At 39.2% G+C, this 16,530-nt stretch overlaps 1 protein-coding gene across 1 annotated transcript in view; it reads left to right on the top strand.

Annotated features, from left to right (window-relative positions):
• The first annotated feature begins 468 nt into the window (after positions 1-468).
• Positions 469-16,530, top strand: part of LOC145662680 (choline/ethanolamine kinase-like) — a 139,123-nt gene continuing 123,061 nt past the window's right edge. The window contains exon 1 of the mRNA XM_081728503.1: positions 469-756. Within this exon, the coding sequence (XP_081584629.1) occupies positions 739-756 (18 nt within the window). The 5' untranslated portion in view covers positions 469-738. The remainder of the gene's footprint in view (positions 757-16,530) is intronic.

Raw genomic sequence — 16,530 nt, forward strand, 5'->3', positions numbered from 1 at the left:
AATTTCCAAACTAATAAACGTGATATAAAATATATCAAGAAATTTGTGTTGATCTTTCATTTAAGGAGCATGACTAAATTTTGGGGGACCAGCCCCAATGTGCCACTCCATAGCTACAGATTCTGCGCCAGATATGTAGTATTGTAATGAGTTAAATAATATAGAAGTACTATTTTCATTATTTAAAAAAAAAAAAAAAATCTCTCTTCCACTTCACTTGGACTTGCTCCCCTTAAGAAATAAACAATATAATCTACATTGTTTAAATAGATTATTTTTACAAGTTTTCCTCTGAAAAGAATTCCATACTTAACTGTACATATTGAATTTGAAGCATGATTATTTATATAGTAGTTCTTGGCAACACTGATATCAACACACCCCGGCGGGAACGTGGAATGTAAAAATAGCTGGGGGCGGTAACTATGACGAAAGAAGGGAGGAAAAAACTTGTCAGAGTGCAGCACCACTGGCTCTGGCTGTGATATCGTATCGTGTCAAGAAAGAACTAAACAGACAGAACAGAAGGTGATAGGAAGCGAGCAAGGGAAGGTGTGCGTTATTTTCGTGTATTGAACGATTTATTTTATTTCAAGAGACCAAAAGCTTAAAGGAACTATATATTTTCAGTATTACTTAAACGGGTTTGCAAAGTACACTTAGTGCGGCGAAACCTGCTATTTGTAGCTGTTTTATATTTACAGTAAAGCAAACAAAATTACAAACGAGAGCAGCAACATGGGTATCAACAACAAGGTAAGTATACATTAAATCAGAGTTTGCTAAGCAACTGTTTTAAGTATATTTACATATGAAATTATAAGCTTTACAATGGGCACAAGATTCGCCAGTAATACAATAGCCACGTCATTTAAGAGAGACAACGGGAGACAATTGATTCCCGTGAGTTTGATATAGCCTATACAGGGCCGGATTAAGGGGAGGGGGGCTGCAGCTCCGAGCCTCCAGGTGGATAGGGGCCTCCACTCTTATCAAAATGTCAACTGATTGTCTAGAAAGAATCATACAAGATACAATAATCATGATCATCATCATCATAAGAAAATCTAGCCGAAAAATATAGAACATCCCCTTAAGTTTCCAACTGTACTTTCACAGAAATGTATTCGGTGAAGTCAGCAAGGGCTACATGTTTTTTTCTAGTCCCGCGCCTCCAGATAGGTTAATAGGGTCCTGAGCCTATACTGTATGAATCAATAGTATGGTAATATGACATTGATGAAAAATGTAAAACTAATTATATCGGTGGAGAATCTTCCCCAAATAAAACCTGAAATGACACTACTATATTACAGCAACCGAGCGATTTTTTTTCTTTCTAATTTTGGAATATTGTTTACTGTAGCACTACCTACAATGTAAAGTTGCTAGCATAATTATACAGTAATTATATGTATTTAAGTTTATTGAAAATAACAGGGAAACGCGTCTTTGATTTCATTGAGAGTTTCGAATACGGAACTTGTATTATTGTTAATAATAATAATAATTATATTATTATTATTATTATTTAGTACATTACTCTTTAACCTTCATAGCACATCCTCAAAAAATCGACTATTTAATGCATTTAAACGTTTTGTGTGGCATTATAGAAACTAAGTGCATGCCTTCAAGTGGAGTGGAACATGTTTATTTCATTCTTACATCTCCACAATGAGGAAAGTTTAACAGACTCATTGTTGTGGTTCAGCTTTCGATTATTGACTTGTATTAAGAGTGAATTAATTGACCAAAATGCATGATGTTCCTTCTCGTGTCCGTTCTCTGCGGGTAGCGCCGGGCTCGATTCCAGGACAGGGAGTTGATTCGGATAAAACTCAAGTAGTGGTTCGGATTTTCCTCTCGTATAGTCTCGGTACTGGAAAGAAAGGTTAGCTGTTTAAACTCAAATCATTACTGTCATTGCTCTTCTAGCGAAGGCCCATCTTTTCATCAGTAGTGTTCCTTTAGCTAAGCTATTTGTACAACTCTGATCGTTGCCACGTGTTTGTTTACGCGTCTAGTGTAGATCTTGCAGCGAAGGAGATTATTTTGACTGTTTTGCCCGTCGCGGTAGGTGTGCCCATGATCCACCCTCTTTTCGTAGGTTAGGCCAATGTTAAGAATTCTCATGTATTGTCCGGCCACATTTTACAACTAATTCATTTAGACGTTTCATACCTAATAAGAGAACTTGTTTTTGTAGTGAATGCCTGGAAGATCCACTGTGCCACGATACAATATATTACCATCAGTGGTATTTTTATCACTAGGCAACCATGGTTACCCGCCTAGAGGCGCCGAGCAACTCAAATTGTAATTGGAAAATAGTTATTATTTCAATTCATCTTAAGTTTTATTTTTGTTTACCGTTAACAATATGAGGGAATGTCAGGTAAACTATACACTACTAACACTGGGTCTTGGTAAAACAACTTAAACATGATAGTTGTAAGAGTTTCGTTACTTTCCCCTCTAGAAAAAAAAAAAAAAAAAGAAAAAGAAAAAAAAAACGACTAAGGACAAAACCAATACTACTTGTTTCTTTTTTCTTTTTTTTACAGGGGCGTTAGATTTGTGCTTTGCCTATGGGCGTAAATTACTTTAAAACGTCCCTGATTTGATCACTATGGTTAATTACAGCATTGCATTACAATGCTGTAAAGTAAATATGTACAGAGTGGCCCAAAAGTAGGTATACGGTCCCGTACTGATCGGTCATTACATTTTGATCGGTCATTTACGTATTGTTATCCATACAGGCATTGACTTAGTTTCTTCCTTGTCTATTCTTGATTTATTTTCACGTATACCTTAAGCTCCGAACAAACGAATGCAAATAAATTCATTAGGCCTATCTTAATCAATTAAAATGTCATACTTGATCGATGCTGGTCTGTATACCTACTTTTGGGCCACCTTGTATAATGTTCCCATCAAGTTTTGTGCCAACAGCTTTTCAATCTGTGCTTATCATCTCATATAGAGAGATTTTTTTATTGTGATATACTGTATGCCTATTTAGGCTAGCATTCTATGGCCACAACACGTACAGCCGTTTTATTGCGAAAGATTGTTCCCAGGAGCGGGTTAAGGGCGGAGCCAATGGAGCCCAGGCTCAGGGAGCCCCAAAAATCTACTATATTATAGGCTTCAGATCCATGCTTTTTTTTTTTTTTTTTTTCGCTCGCGGTATTCCTAAAGTTAGGTCTTTTCCCATCAGTGTCTTCACGATATTTATTTTGTGAGGGAGTAAGCTTTTGGGCCTCTTATTACAAACCAAATTATTAGCTTGTGGTGACAATTCCTTTGAAATAGCTCGGTCATTACTTGGAGCAAATCTAGGAGGGTTTCCAAATCTCCTTTACTCTATTAATGTTTTACAGAGACTGTTGACCATTTGGCTTGTATTTGGCATTTGTGTATTATACTGTAGTATATGAGCATTTAACTGTTAATAATGAATGTAATTAAACTAATTATTGTAAATTTGGAGCACATTAAAATATTACAGCATAGTTCTCGGTGTTTTCATAAGCCTATGAGGCTGTGGAAGGCAGCAAAGAAAATTTATGCGCTTGAATTGTTCGTAACATAGGGGCCCCTCTTGAAATAGTCGGCTTCTGGACCCCAAAAGCCTTAATGCGCTCCTGACTGTTCCTATTTTGTATGACGCCCTTGTGCTAGTTCCTTTCCAGTTTTCTTACCCTTCATAGGCAACTTGGTCAAAATTAATATGAAATTTTGTAATCGAAGGAAGGTGGCGTGTATGTTCTCCGACTAAAGATTTTTTTTATTTATTTTTTACTGGCGAGAGTAGTTTTAAATTAGTCTTACGCCTGTAATGCACTTCTCAAATAAAAAGTATTACGAAAAAGTAGGACATTGGAACAACAGCATTCATAGTAGTTTGCTATTTAAAGTTAGGTCAGGAAGCCTTGAAACAGATTAAGAAAATTAAATAACAGAATACTTGATCTTAGAACATGAAGAGATGTTTAAACTATGAAAAGCATAGATCTGGCAGGAAAATACGGAAGGGAAAGAGAATAGACGACAAAAATTAGCATGGTTAGGTTTTAAAATAAATGAGAAAGAAAGAAATGAAGGAGGAAGAGAAAACAACTCTTTCTGGAATATTAGTGCAATATTAAAATGGAAAGTAACAGCTAAGATTACATATAAATATACTTCCGAAAAGAAATTAAAAAATACCTTCATCCTTGAAAAAATTAAACCTTTCAGCTTAACGTCCCACGTTATGCCCTTTAGGCTGAGAAAGACTGATGATTAAGGCAAGTTAATGATGTTGGAAGAATTGGTGGAATGAGAATGTAGGAGGGAACGGGAATACCCACGGACACGATGTTCCTCCTAGGGATGCGCTCGAGTCGAGACATGTCTCGAATCTCGACTCGACTCGACTCGAATTCGAGTCGAGATTCGAGTCGAGACACTCTTTGTAAAATTCGAGACGAGTCGAGACAAACGTATTTCTCGACTCGAATTTTCGAGTCGAGACTCGAGTCGAGTCGAGACAGCTGGTAAAAATCTCGACTCGACTCGAATGTCTCGAAAATCTTTCTATAATTTTTAATAATATTTTGAAGAAAGTACTCGCTCAGAAACACTCGGCACGAGAATTTCGGAAACTGCAGGACTTGTCAGGTGTTCGAAGAGTGCTGTGGTGATTGTCTTCAACAAGTGGCGAAACCAAGAGGAAAAGACGTCCAAATGTCGAGGGGTTGGGCGCCCCCTACTTCATTAAAGATGTGGAGAATAAGAACGAGGACAGAAAAAGAGAAAGAGAACACTGACCGTTGGGAATTATCCCTTGTTGAAGCGATGGTTGGAGTAATAAAACCAGTTAGTATTTCCGCTGTTGTATTGTTGATTTCACAGAAATGTTCAAAAATAAGCAAAACGTGACTCTGCACAAGATGTTTACTTACCCATAGTTTTATTATTGTCAACTGAACCCTGAGTGTCTGGGATGTTTCTGTCCCTTCTCACTTTACAACTTGAGAGGGGAGGGGGTATTATCACCAGGGTACCACTAGTAGTTCACCGCTAAAAGAAATGCTTTAGTGCTGCATCGGAAGCGGCATGTTTTGTATATATTTCTTAAAATGTTATCCATTCATAAAGTATAAATTCCCCCACCCTCCCCTCATTCTGTTTCCAATACAGAGAACCAACTCTTTAAATGAAGAACGAACCCTGAACCTTCCCGAAAATGCTAAAATGATTGATGCGTACAAATAAGAAATCTGTGGATGAATCAGAAAATGCAGATACATGAGAAGATGCTTGATGCAGTGCAGTTCAACACATGTAAATAGATTTGAAGTGTTCATATTTGTGTATGTATACGTGCGTATGTGCTTGTTTCTGAGTATTTATATGCGCGTGTGTCTCGTAATTGTTATATTAATATCCACTGGATTAAGTGAAAGTATAAAATGGATTTGATGACTGCCAAATTGACGTCACATTGATAAGTCATTATTTTTTAATATTAATAATATTAAATTAGATTATAGTTTAGCGTCGTTTTTAGGAGCAAAGCTCTACAAGACGTGAACGTACAGTTTAATGTCGGATTTGAAACACATGAGCTCCTACCATGAATCAAACCTCGTTCGAGAAAGGCGCATCGCTAACAACATAGCAACGGGGAGCTAAACATTTAGTAATATGTATATTAAGTTGTAAAATTATATTCGTTTAATTTTCACTAATATAATCTTCACAATGTAAAGCATTCGCTAGACACGTTATCTTGTTTAAAAACAAAAAGCCTATCTCTTATGTTTCCGTCTCGGGGTTGGACTGCGGGATAATAGAAATCCGAAAGAGATGTTTTTATTATATTTTGTACAGTAGATCTGCTCCTTCATAATCTCCGTGTTTGATAAGAATGAACCTCCCTGGCTCACGAAAATGTATACGTAATATAACAAACCATGAACATTAAATGCCAGACTAATATAGCAAACATTGAAGATGTTCCCCTAGAAAATTTTCTTCGGCCCCCCATGTCTGGAGGTACACAATTTTGTAACTCAGTGGATACGATGTGGATGTATTCAAAGTCCACTGACTTACCCATCAAATTTAAATTTTATAAAAATATTATCAGTGAATACTAATCTGAGGAGAACTATTTTTTTTTTTTAATTCAAACGCAAAAGCAGTTTTTTTTTTCCACCAGGTCTCGGTAATCATCCGGTACGAAAACTGAAGTTTGTACAAGTGTTTGAGAAAGGGGTCCTCCAGGAGTGTTATTTATGGGGTAATTCCTGCGTTTGTTATATACATATATAGATATAAATATAGATATACTGTATACATATAAAGATAAGTAGGAGCGGGTCTTTAAAATTAGTTCGGAAAGATAATATGAAAATCTGGTATAATTTCCAAGAATCTATCTAGTCTAATATAAATAAAATAAACAGTTTGTTTGTGAGTTTGTCTGTCTGTATGCGGCCTGGGGACCAGACGAGTGGACCGAGAGTTACCAAATTTTGGTCAGGGGTACCTTGGCCTAGGCCCGAGATCAAGACGAAAAGTTGTTTTCAAATTTCGAACCAGGGGAGTCTCATGGGGAGGCGTTTACCGGAACCGGCTTGGGAACCAGACAAATTGACCGAGAGTTACCAAATTTTAGTCACGAATACCTTGGTCCAGGCTCCAGACCAGAGTTAAACGATTTTGTCAAAATTCGAACCAGGGGGGTCTCAGGGGTTGTTTACCGGGACATGTAAAAGTAGTAGAAAATAACAGATATGAGTGTTGAATTCATAGTTTTCGCGGTCGCTGAAATCAATGGTGAAACTCCGATCGCATTAACTTCCAAATTCATGCTATGCGGCACCGGGTCGGGGGTCAACGGGAAGGGGGAGTTGAGATATCGAGACATATAAAAGTAATCCACAATGACCGATATTAGTGTCAAATCCATAGTTTTCGCGGTCTCTGAGATCAATAGTGACACTTCCATTAGCGATGATTTGCAAATTCAGCTACAATCGCATGTGGGCCGGGAGTCAGCGGGGAGGGGGAGAAAACCGAGACAAGTAAAAGTAATCCAAAATGACCGATATTAGTGTCAAATCCATACTTTCGCGGTTGCTGAGATGAATGGTGACACTTTCATTAGTGATCACTTGCAAATTCAGCTACCATTGTATGCGGGCCGGGAGTAAGCGGGGGCGGGGATACCGAAACATGTAAAAGTAATACAAAATGACCAATATTAGTGTCAAATCCATAGTTTTCGTGATCGCTGAGAACAATGGTGACACTTCCATTAGCGATATTTGCAAATTCAGATACCATTGTATGTGGGCCGGGAGTCAGCGGGGGGTGGGGATACCGAAACATGTAAAAGTAATACAAAATGACCGATATTAGTGTCAAATCCATAGTTTTCGCGGTTGCTGAGATGAATGGTGACACTTTCATTAGTAATCACTTGCAAATTCAGCTACCATTGTATGTGGGCCGGGAGTCAGCGGGGGGTGGGGATACCGAAACATGTAAAAGTAATTCACAATGACCGATATTAGTGTCAAATCCATAGTTTTCGCGGTCGCTGAGATGAATGGTGACACTTTCATTAGTGATCACTTGCTAATTCAGCTACCATTGTATGTGGGCCGGGAGTCAGCGGGGGGTGGGGATACCGAAACATGTAAAAGTAATCTACAATGACCGATATTAGTGTCAAATCCATAGTTTTCGCAGTCGCTGAGATGAATGGTGACACTTTCATTAGTGATCACTTGCTAATTCAGCTACCATTGTATGTGGGCCGGGAGTCAGCGGGGAGTGGGGATACCGTAACGTGTAAAAGTAATACAAAATGACCGATATTAGTGTCAAATCCATAGTTTTCGCGTTCGCTGAGATGAATGGTGACACTTTCATTAGTGATCACTTGCAAATTCAGCTACCATTGTATGCGGACCGAGAATCAGCGGGGAGGGGAGGATATACCGAGACATGTAAAAGTAATCCAAAATGATCGATTTAGTCTCAGATCCATAGTTTTCGCGGTCGCGGAAATGAGGGTAATACTTCCACAGGCCTTGACTTCCATGCGAAGAATGGGTATATTTATCTAATATATATCTACATCTATATATATATATATATATATATATATATATATATATATATATATATATATATATATATATATATATATATATATATATATATATATATATATATATATACAGTGAAACCACTCTAAAGCGGACAGCCGTGGGGAATCAAAAATTGTCCGCTATAGAGAGGTGTCCGCCTTAGAGAGGTTTCAATATTTTCTTACGTAAATTAATAAACAAGGTAATATGCAATTAGATTTTTTTTTTGCATGAATCACATATTTATGAATATTACCAAAATGTTACTGTACCTGCATTATCTTGCGCCATCCAATTCGAGGCACAACATGGGAATAAGATGTTATAGTTCTCTGCACTTTATACTTATCTCTACTTACTAGCTTTGTGTTGCTTTAATTTGTGAGTTAATTGCAGTCCAGCAATGACTTTTTTTAAAAGACAATATGCGTACCCGTGGACAAAAATACCAAACTTGTCTTCCTGTTTGGTTAGAGATCCAGCGGGACAGTAGAATGATGTGTCATTCCAAACAGTGGGCAACTGTCAATCACTTTTTTTTTCTGAAGCAGGTTGGGTGGGAGTGGAATGCAAGCAAAGGATATAAGGGTGTTGTGAAACAGAGACCCTTCCTCTGGGTTGCTGAACAGACAGTTGAGGAGGCAAAATGTTGTCACACCCACATGTTCTTCCTTGGTGACATACGTATGAAAAATGTATTTTTACTGCGTATGAAAAATGTATTTTTACTGCACTTTCCAACTTGTTTCCAGAGAAAGTGTCCGTAATACGGAGGTAAATAATACCTATAAAAGACAAAAAAGACTGTCCGTGTCCGTACTAGAGAGTGTCCGCTTTAGAGAGGTTTGCCAATATGTTTTTTTCCTATTACAGTGTTTGGGGATTACAAAATATGTCCGTTATGGGAGGTGTCCGCTCTACAGAGGTGTCCGTTAGTAGAGGTTTCACTGTATATATATATATATTGATCAAAAAAATTAGGGAATCAGATGAAAACACATGTAAAACTTCTTACGAATAATGTGAGAACACTGTATCTTGTCCAGTTCAGATTAAAATCCTGAAGGCCCAACGTGCAAACGAACCGTTTGAAACATCTGTGCACGTGATCAGTGACGTGGCGCTAACAGATATCATTTTGTAGTGTGGCGCTGCCAATACATTCCAGCTCCAGGATACCTTTGTTTTCATTGTGTTTAGTGCGTCACAAATCTACGTAGTGAAATTGCGCAACAACGTGATTTGCCAGAATCGTTGGCATGGCGAGCTGTCGGCAGGTTGGAAGCTAGTCAGTTACAGCGGGAGGTGTCACATGCCATAGGAGTGGCACAAAGTGTGATTTCCCGATTGTGGAATCGATTACAAACAACTTGAAGTGTTCGAAGAAGACAAAGACAGAGCCGTCCACTAGCAACCAAAGCCAGAGACGATCGTTATCTCTTGTTAACAGCCCGTCAAAACCGGCGTCAGAATACAACTCTGCTCCCGCAAGCCTTCCGAACAACAACAGGACGCACAATATCCACTCAAATGGTCCGCAATCGCCTTCGAGAAGGTGGTCTCTACGCACGTAGGCCTATGGTGTGTGTCCCATTAACTGCACGACACCGTGTTGATCGAAGAGCGAAGGTAGAGGAACATCGTGGGTTGGGACGCAATGAATGGGGCAATGTTTTGTTCTCTGACGAATCTCGATTCAGTGTGGAGCCTGATAATCGACGTGTTTTCATCTGGAGAGATTGTGGAACACGATAGAATCCCATGTTTGTGCGAGAAAGATCCCAGTATCATGGTGGTGGACTGATGGTGTGGGCAGGAATCAGCATTGGTGAGCGTACTGAGCTCCACATCATCCGAAATGGCTCTTTGACGGCTCTCAGATATAGGGATGAGATTATGAAAACTCTTGCTCTTCCCTATGCTGGTGCCATTGGTGATTCGTTCCTTTTCATGGATGACAATACTCGTCCTCACAGAGCTCGGTTAGTGGATGAGATGCTGGATGCTGAGGGTATCGCTCGGATGAAGTGGCTAGCATGCTCTCCGGATCTCATTCCAATTGAGCATGTCTGGAATATGCATGGCAACGAATTGCCGCTAGGCCAGTAAATCCATTAACCATTCCAGAGCTGGAAGTCGCTCTTCTGGATGAGTGGCACAACATTCCCCAAGAACTCATCGATAATCTGATTGAATCCATGCCACGCAGGTGCGAGGCTCTGTTGGCTATTCGAAGTGATCATATGACATATTAAGGAACAATCAGTGTTGTTGCCTTGCCTGTTTGTGAGCAGTTCGAGAGGTACACACATAACCGTCTTGTGTCATGAGCCATGTGAACAAGGTTTTCCGTGCCCCAACACCAGTATGTGCCCCATTTTTCTAGTGTATCTTAAAGCATTCCTTTTTGTAAGATATATATGAGTCAAACACAAGCTTATTCATACACTATCTTAAGGTCTTGTGTGATATTTCAGCTGAACCCCTAATTTTTTTGAGAATTATATACAGTATAGTGGCGGATCCAGGATATGATCAAGGGAGGGGCTAAACCATAGTTTGCAGTTTTATCCAATGTAAAGCAGGATTGAAGCCCATTTTATGCAGTGTATACTTGAGTGTGAAGAGAGGGGGGCGATAGCCCCCTTGGATCCGCCTCTGTGTGTATATATGTATATATATCTTCCTATATATACATACATGATCGAAAATGGCCTCGAATCCATACTCGCTGAGATGAACAGAAGATGCCGTTTAAATCCACAAATTCAGCCCCATTAGTACTCTAAGGGGGATGGTGACATGTAAAGATAATTGAAAATTATCGGTATTAATGTCAAATTCATAGTTTTGGGGCTTCACAACTTCATTGGGGACAGTTTTGGTGCCCTTTGCGTCCAAAATGAAACGTATTCTCCCCGTGCGAAGAACGGATATTCTGCTAGTCTGTAATAATAACTAACGGAAGTTTCACTTAATATATTTCTCGCTGCTCAAATTTACTCACTTGTGCGGTATATGTGTGTAAAGTAGAACTAAAACCTGTTGCTTTTAGTATTTTTCCGTTAGCGAAATACATTGCATATATAGTAGGACGTCGATAATCCTAACGTCAAAAATCCGAACGCGGTCCCTAGAAGCTTTTTACATTTTGTCTTAACGCGAGAAACAAACAATAGCGTGTCCATCGACGTTATGTGAAGTCAGTGTTTTTACAAAAGTTCATTTATATGTAATTGTTCGTCATGTATTTTTATTTTTTTTATTAGGCCTATAAATTTTAAGTGTGACTTACAAGAACAGTGTTATTTAGAGTACAAGCAGGTTCTTCAGAAACATTAAATGTAAGTAGCCTTACGTACGGTATTGTAATTACTGTATGTACTGAATAACCACTGTATCGATAGAAGAACATACCGTACAGTATATGTAAGCCTAAATGGCATTTTCTTGGTCATTTTCGAAAATCCGAACAATTTGAAAATCCGAACTACCTGTGGTCCCAATTAGTTCGAATTTTCGACTTCCCACTGTATATGTTGCAGACATGTTACAGCAAGTAAGATTACTAGCATCAGGCCAACAAATAGTTTTTAAACTATATTTTCCTGTTTTTGCCAATATTTCCGAACAAATGATTTTTTTCTAATGGTTTCAAAATTTCCGGAATTTTACATACAACAATGAAGATATCTCTATGAAATATGTTTGATTTAACATATTAACTAAAATGATTCTGTGATTAGCAAAAATGATGATTCTGATAATACCCAAATTTTCCGTTTTTTCCCCAGCTCGGGAAAACCGTAAAAAACTGTTTTTTTACCCAAAATTTCTGTTTTTTTCACATACCTTTACAACACTAGTCTGAACACACGGTGCACCGAACACTCCTACCGATGGCGAATGTTAACACCACGACATCGGCAACTACAACTGAAATGAATACGTTACCATCGCCACTAGAGCTTGGCACAATGGCAGAGCGTTGCATTATCTGACGAATCCCGATATCATCTTCATCATGACGATGTGAGGGTGCGAATCCGTCGTGTTCCAAGGGAACAGCTCCTTGACATCTGTACTGGGGGGCGGAGACAAACTGGCTGCGGCTTAATTATTATCTGGGGAACATTCAGGTGAGCATCCATGTGTCTATTGAAGCTCGAGGAAGGCACCATGACGACCGAGGCGTCACACGCTGCTTGCAGACTACGTACATTCCTTCATGACGGCCATGTTTCTCATCGGTAGTGGCATTTTTCGACAAGATAATGCACCATGTCACAAGGCCAGGAGTGTGATGGAGTGGTTCGAGGAACACAGGAGCGAGTTCCAAGTGCAAACTCTCCGGATCTGAACCCAATCGATCACATCTGGGATGTGATTGAACGTGACCTGAGGGCGCATCACCCCCTCCCCGGAGTTTACGGGAATTAGATGACCTGTGTGTGCATATGTGGTGCCAACTCTCTCCAGCGACCCACCGAGGAACATTGCGACCACGCCAAGACGCGTTGCCGTTGTTATTCGTGCCAAAAGGTGGACATACTAACAATTAGGTTGGTAGTCATAATGGTCTGGCTGATGTGTGTGTATATTTTAACTCATATATTTTGTCTCGACTCGAATTTCGAGAAGTCTCGACTCGAATTCGAGTCGAGTCGAGACAGAGACTGTCGAGTCGAGACACGAGTCGAGACAGCAACATATTTTCGAGTCGAGACACGAGTCGAGACAACATTTTCTCGAGTCGAGTCGAGACAGGCTTAAATCTCGACTCGACTCGACTCGAATGCATCCCTAGACTTCCTCCACAAACTTATTTGGGCAGGAATCGAAGCAGGGACTCCACGCACCAGAGAACTTGGTGATTTTTGTTATGACTTTTTTTTATTACTTTTTGCAGGTCTTACTTTTGTACCTAGAAGATTGAAATTTTGCACACACATTCAGTGCATCCCTTAATATTTTCCAGACTCTTTTCAGATTTCGCGATAAAACAGGGGTGTCCAGAGGGGCCAAAAGGTAAAAAAAAATATAAAAAAAAAAGATATCTTTTTAACAAAGATCCCTTTTTACGCGATTTTCCCTCCTCAGATACATGGAGACATGAGTGGTACCGTTTGAAAGTATTTTCTATTCTAAAGGGAATGATGTATGAACAATGATCATAGGATAAATAGGGATGTTTCAGGAAAATTTTATATTACATCAGGGTCATCTGGGGCATTATGGGAATGTTCTTAGCTCATTGGTAAACATTTTCCCGCACTTAGTTTTCAACATAGAAGCTTGAATTTTTTTATACACATTTGGTAGGCCTACACCCATTCGTATTTTTCAGTTGATTTTGAGATCTGTGCGTTAACAAAGGGGGTCCAGAGGGGATCAAAGTTTGAAAAAAATCCAAATTTCCCCTTCTCAGGGACACGATAGGAAAACGTAAATGGAACCGTTTGAAAGTTGTTCCATTCTGAAGAAAACGAGGTACTAACCATGATCCTAGGATAAATAGGGATGATGCTGTAGCTGATTAACTGAAATTCAATAATTTTCCTTTAAAAAGCCATAATTTAAAAGGTTAATGTATATAGTTTCATTTGGAAATGTAAAGTTTTTGCATATATTACTGGTTCATAGAAAAAAAATGGTACCATATAATATTTGTCGCTGCGTAAGTGTGTATTGGTTATTCGTCCTCCCGTGGAGTTAAGACAGCTACAGGAATTGCGTTTTAATTGCAATTCAAAGGAATTAATATTACAATTGCGTCGTAGCATATGCTTGTAGTATTTACTGTCTTTCATTTTCTAAGAGTAATAACATACCTTTAATGACAAGTGTGGAATTAAAAATGTAAGTTGTTCATTAATCCCCAGCTTCAATATAACTTCTACAAAACAAGCCTCATTATTCATTAGTATGATTAATAATTTCCCTTCTATTTAATTGTATTACAAATGTGTTATTAAATAATTTGATCACACATTTTCCTGACAGAATTTTAAGATGTTCATGAGCAAGGAATCAAGGGTTAGTACCTATGTGCGTTGCTCTTGTCAATTTACCTAATTAAATATGGAACACGATATACGGTATTTTAACTGAAAAAGATAGTATCCTATTAGTTATACAGCCTTTCGTCAAACGAAGTGTTACAAACAACCAGGAACAGTAACATTGATATACACATATTCAGATCATAGTTTGCCCCCCCCCTTTTTTTTTGACGTCCAATCGCCGCCACTGACTATATGTACACTTATTAATGCGTAGGCTATGTAAGCTCAATGCTGAAAATTAACAAACTCCGAATAAACAAGTTACAAAAGTAACGACGAACTGCATATCAGGAAACAAATGCAATTCAATTCTCTGGAACATGGAGAAGGAAAGTTTCACCAGGACATGAGAATTCAGCTAATGTTCAGGTTATAATGGAGCAATTATTTATTCCTCGGTGCGATTGTCTTATTAAGAAAGGATTGCTAAGGAAATTTTTGAGCGTTTTCCCGGGCTGATTTCTTTGCTTTTCAAGCACAGGTAGGTTATTTTTGTACATTTTTTGGCATTATTTACAAAGAAGAGACTATACGCATTTCCGTTTGATTCACGTTGGTAATGCTAGACATTGCGGTGTAAACACGTGGTACTGCGCAACATCAGGACTAGAAGAGCTGTTACTGATAGCTACTTCCGGCAGTGAAGCGCGGAAGATATCGTAGTCGATTTTTTTCCTTTCTGCACACGTCTGCGTCTTTTGAAAACAGAATGCGTATGTAAAGCTTATACGCCGGCTCAGGTTGGTGCCAGGTAATTCTAATGAATGACGTCGCGCCGTGTGTGCTGAAACCATTTGCAAAAGACCTTGAACGTTATATAATGTACTGTGAAGAAAAGTCCTGTTTGATGTTGGTGTGTCGGGGGGGAAGGGGGGGGAAGAAGAAATGCCGCTCTTTTACAACGCTTTGATTTTATGTCCGTTAGTTTGACCCTGAAATTACTTAGCGAACAAATACGAGGTGCACTGCATTAGTTTCACTTGAAAATCAGTTCTTCCCTCCCTTTTATTGATAAGTTGTTCGCTAACTGTGGAACTTCGTGAGCATATTCGTAACTATATGGCTTAAAGGACCCGAAGGTTCATCGCCGTAGAAAGTAAATCATCACTGGTCATTGTGCATTGAGTCAATCCAGCGGTCAATCCACTTACGCGCTTCCCGAAGATCTTGCTTTGTATTATCCTCGCGTCTGTTTTCGCGCCCGATATTTTTCTCAGAACTTTCTTTTAGAAAGACATCAATCTCTTTGTTATTGTCTGCGAAGTAAGCGATCAACTTTCACGTTCATACAATATAGGGTTGCGATAAGAGGATCTTTAAATTTCACAAAAAGAAATTTTTGCAATGCACGACAGAAATTCATCCAATTTCACAAAGAAATGCTTATAACACTCGTCAGTTCACCCAACCTCTTTAAAATGAGTACCTGGAGAAGCAAGGAGCCAGAACGTGGTGCTGATTACATCACCTCGATGAGAGCTGCATTCAAGAATATATGAAGCTTCCACACCCTTGAGCCTTCAAGCCTGTCCCAAAAGGAGGGCGCCCTTTACCTCCTAACTACAATGGGCCCCTATGAATCGTGAAATTGAATCAGTTGTTTGTGCTATTAAAAAAGAAAAAAAATTAGAACGGCCGGACCATTTTTAGGGCCCGAGAAAAACATCTCCAGGTTACAAAAGATAAAAAAAAAAACCTCCTGGTAACCCTAATATACTATGACGGGAGAATTATGGTATAAACAAGGAGTGTTCAAAAAATATCGAACTTTTGGTTGGCAAAATTACATCTACGTATTCATTTGGAAATCCGAAACTCTAAACCCCTTCAAAGTAATCTGTTTGGTAATGCACACACATCCCTAGCGCTTCCACCATTGTTGGAAACACTTCTGGGACGCAGTTTTTGGAATTGTAAGTACCGTGCCGTCACATTCCGCATAATGTCTTCTCTTCACTCAAATCGGGTCCCTTTTAGTGACATTTTCAGCTTGGAAAATAACCAAAAGTTACACGAAGCCATGTCTGGTGAATAGGCAGCCTGATGACACACGGGAACGATCAAAGCCTGAATCAAATTTCGCGGACATTCTCCTTATGCCAGATTTCTTGTTCATAATTGGGGACGCGATGGCTCAGTGTTAGAGCGTTCGCCTCTGGTGCTTGGTGTCCAAGGTTCGATCCCAGCTCCCGCCGTGTGGACTTTGTGGTGGACAAACACCGTGCTCGTAGGTTTTCTCGGGGTTCTCCCGTTTCCTCCCACTTTCTTCATTCCACCATTTCATTCATTTCTCATCATCACCGTCT

The sequence above is a fragment of the Thermobia domestica genome, chromosome 10 (assembly GCF_964235325.1).
Source record: "Thermobia domestica chromosome 10, izTheDome1.hap1.1, whole genome shotgun sequence".
NCBI classification, from domain to species: domain Eukaryota; kingdom Metazoa; phylum Arthropoda; class Insecta; order Zygentoma; family Lepismatidae; genus Thermobia; species Thermobia domestica.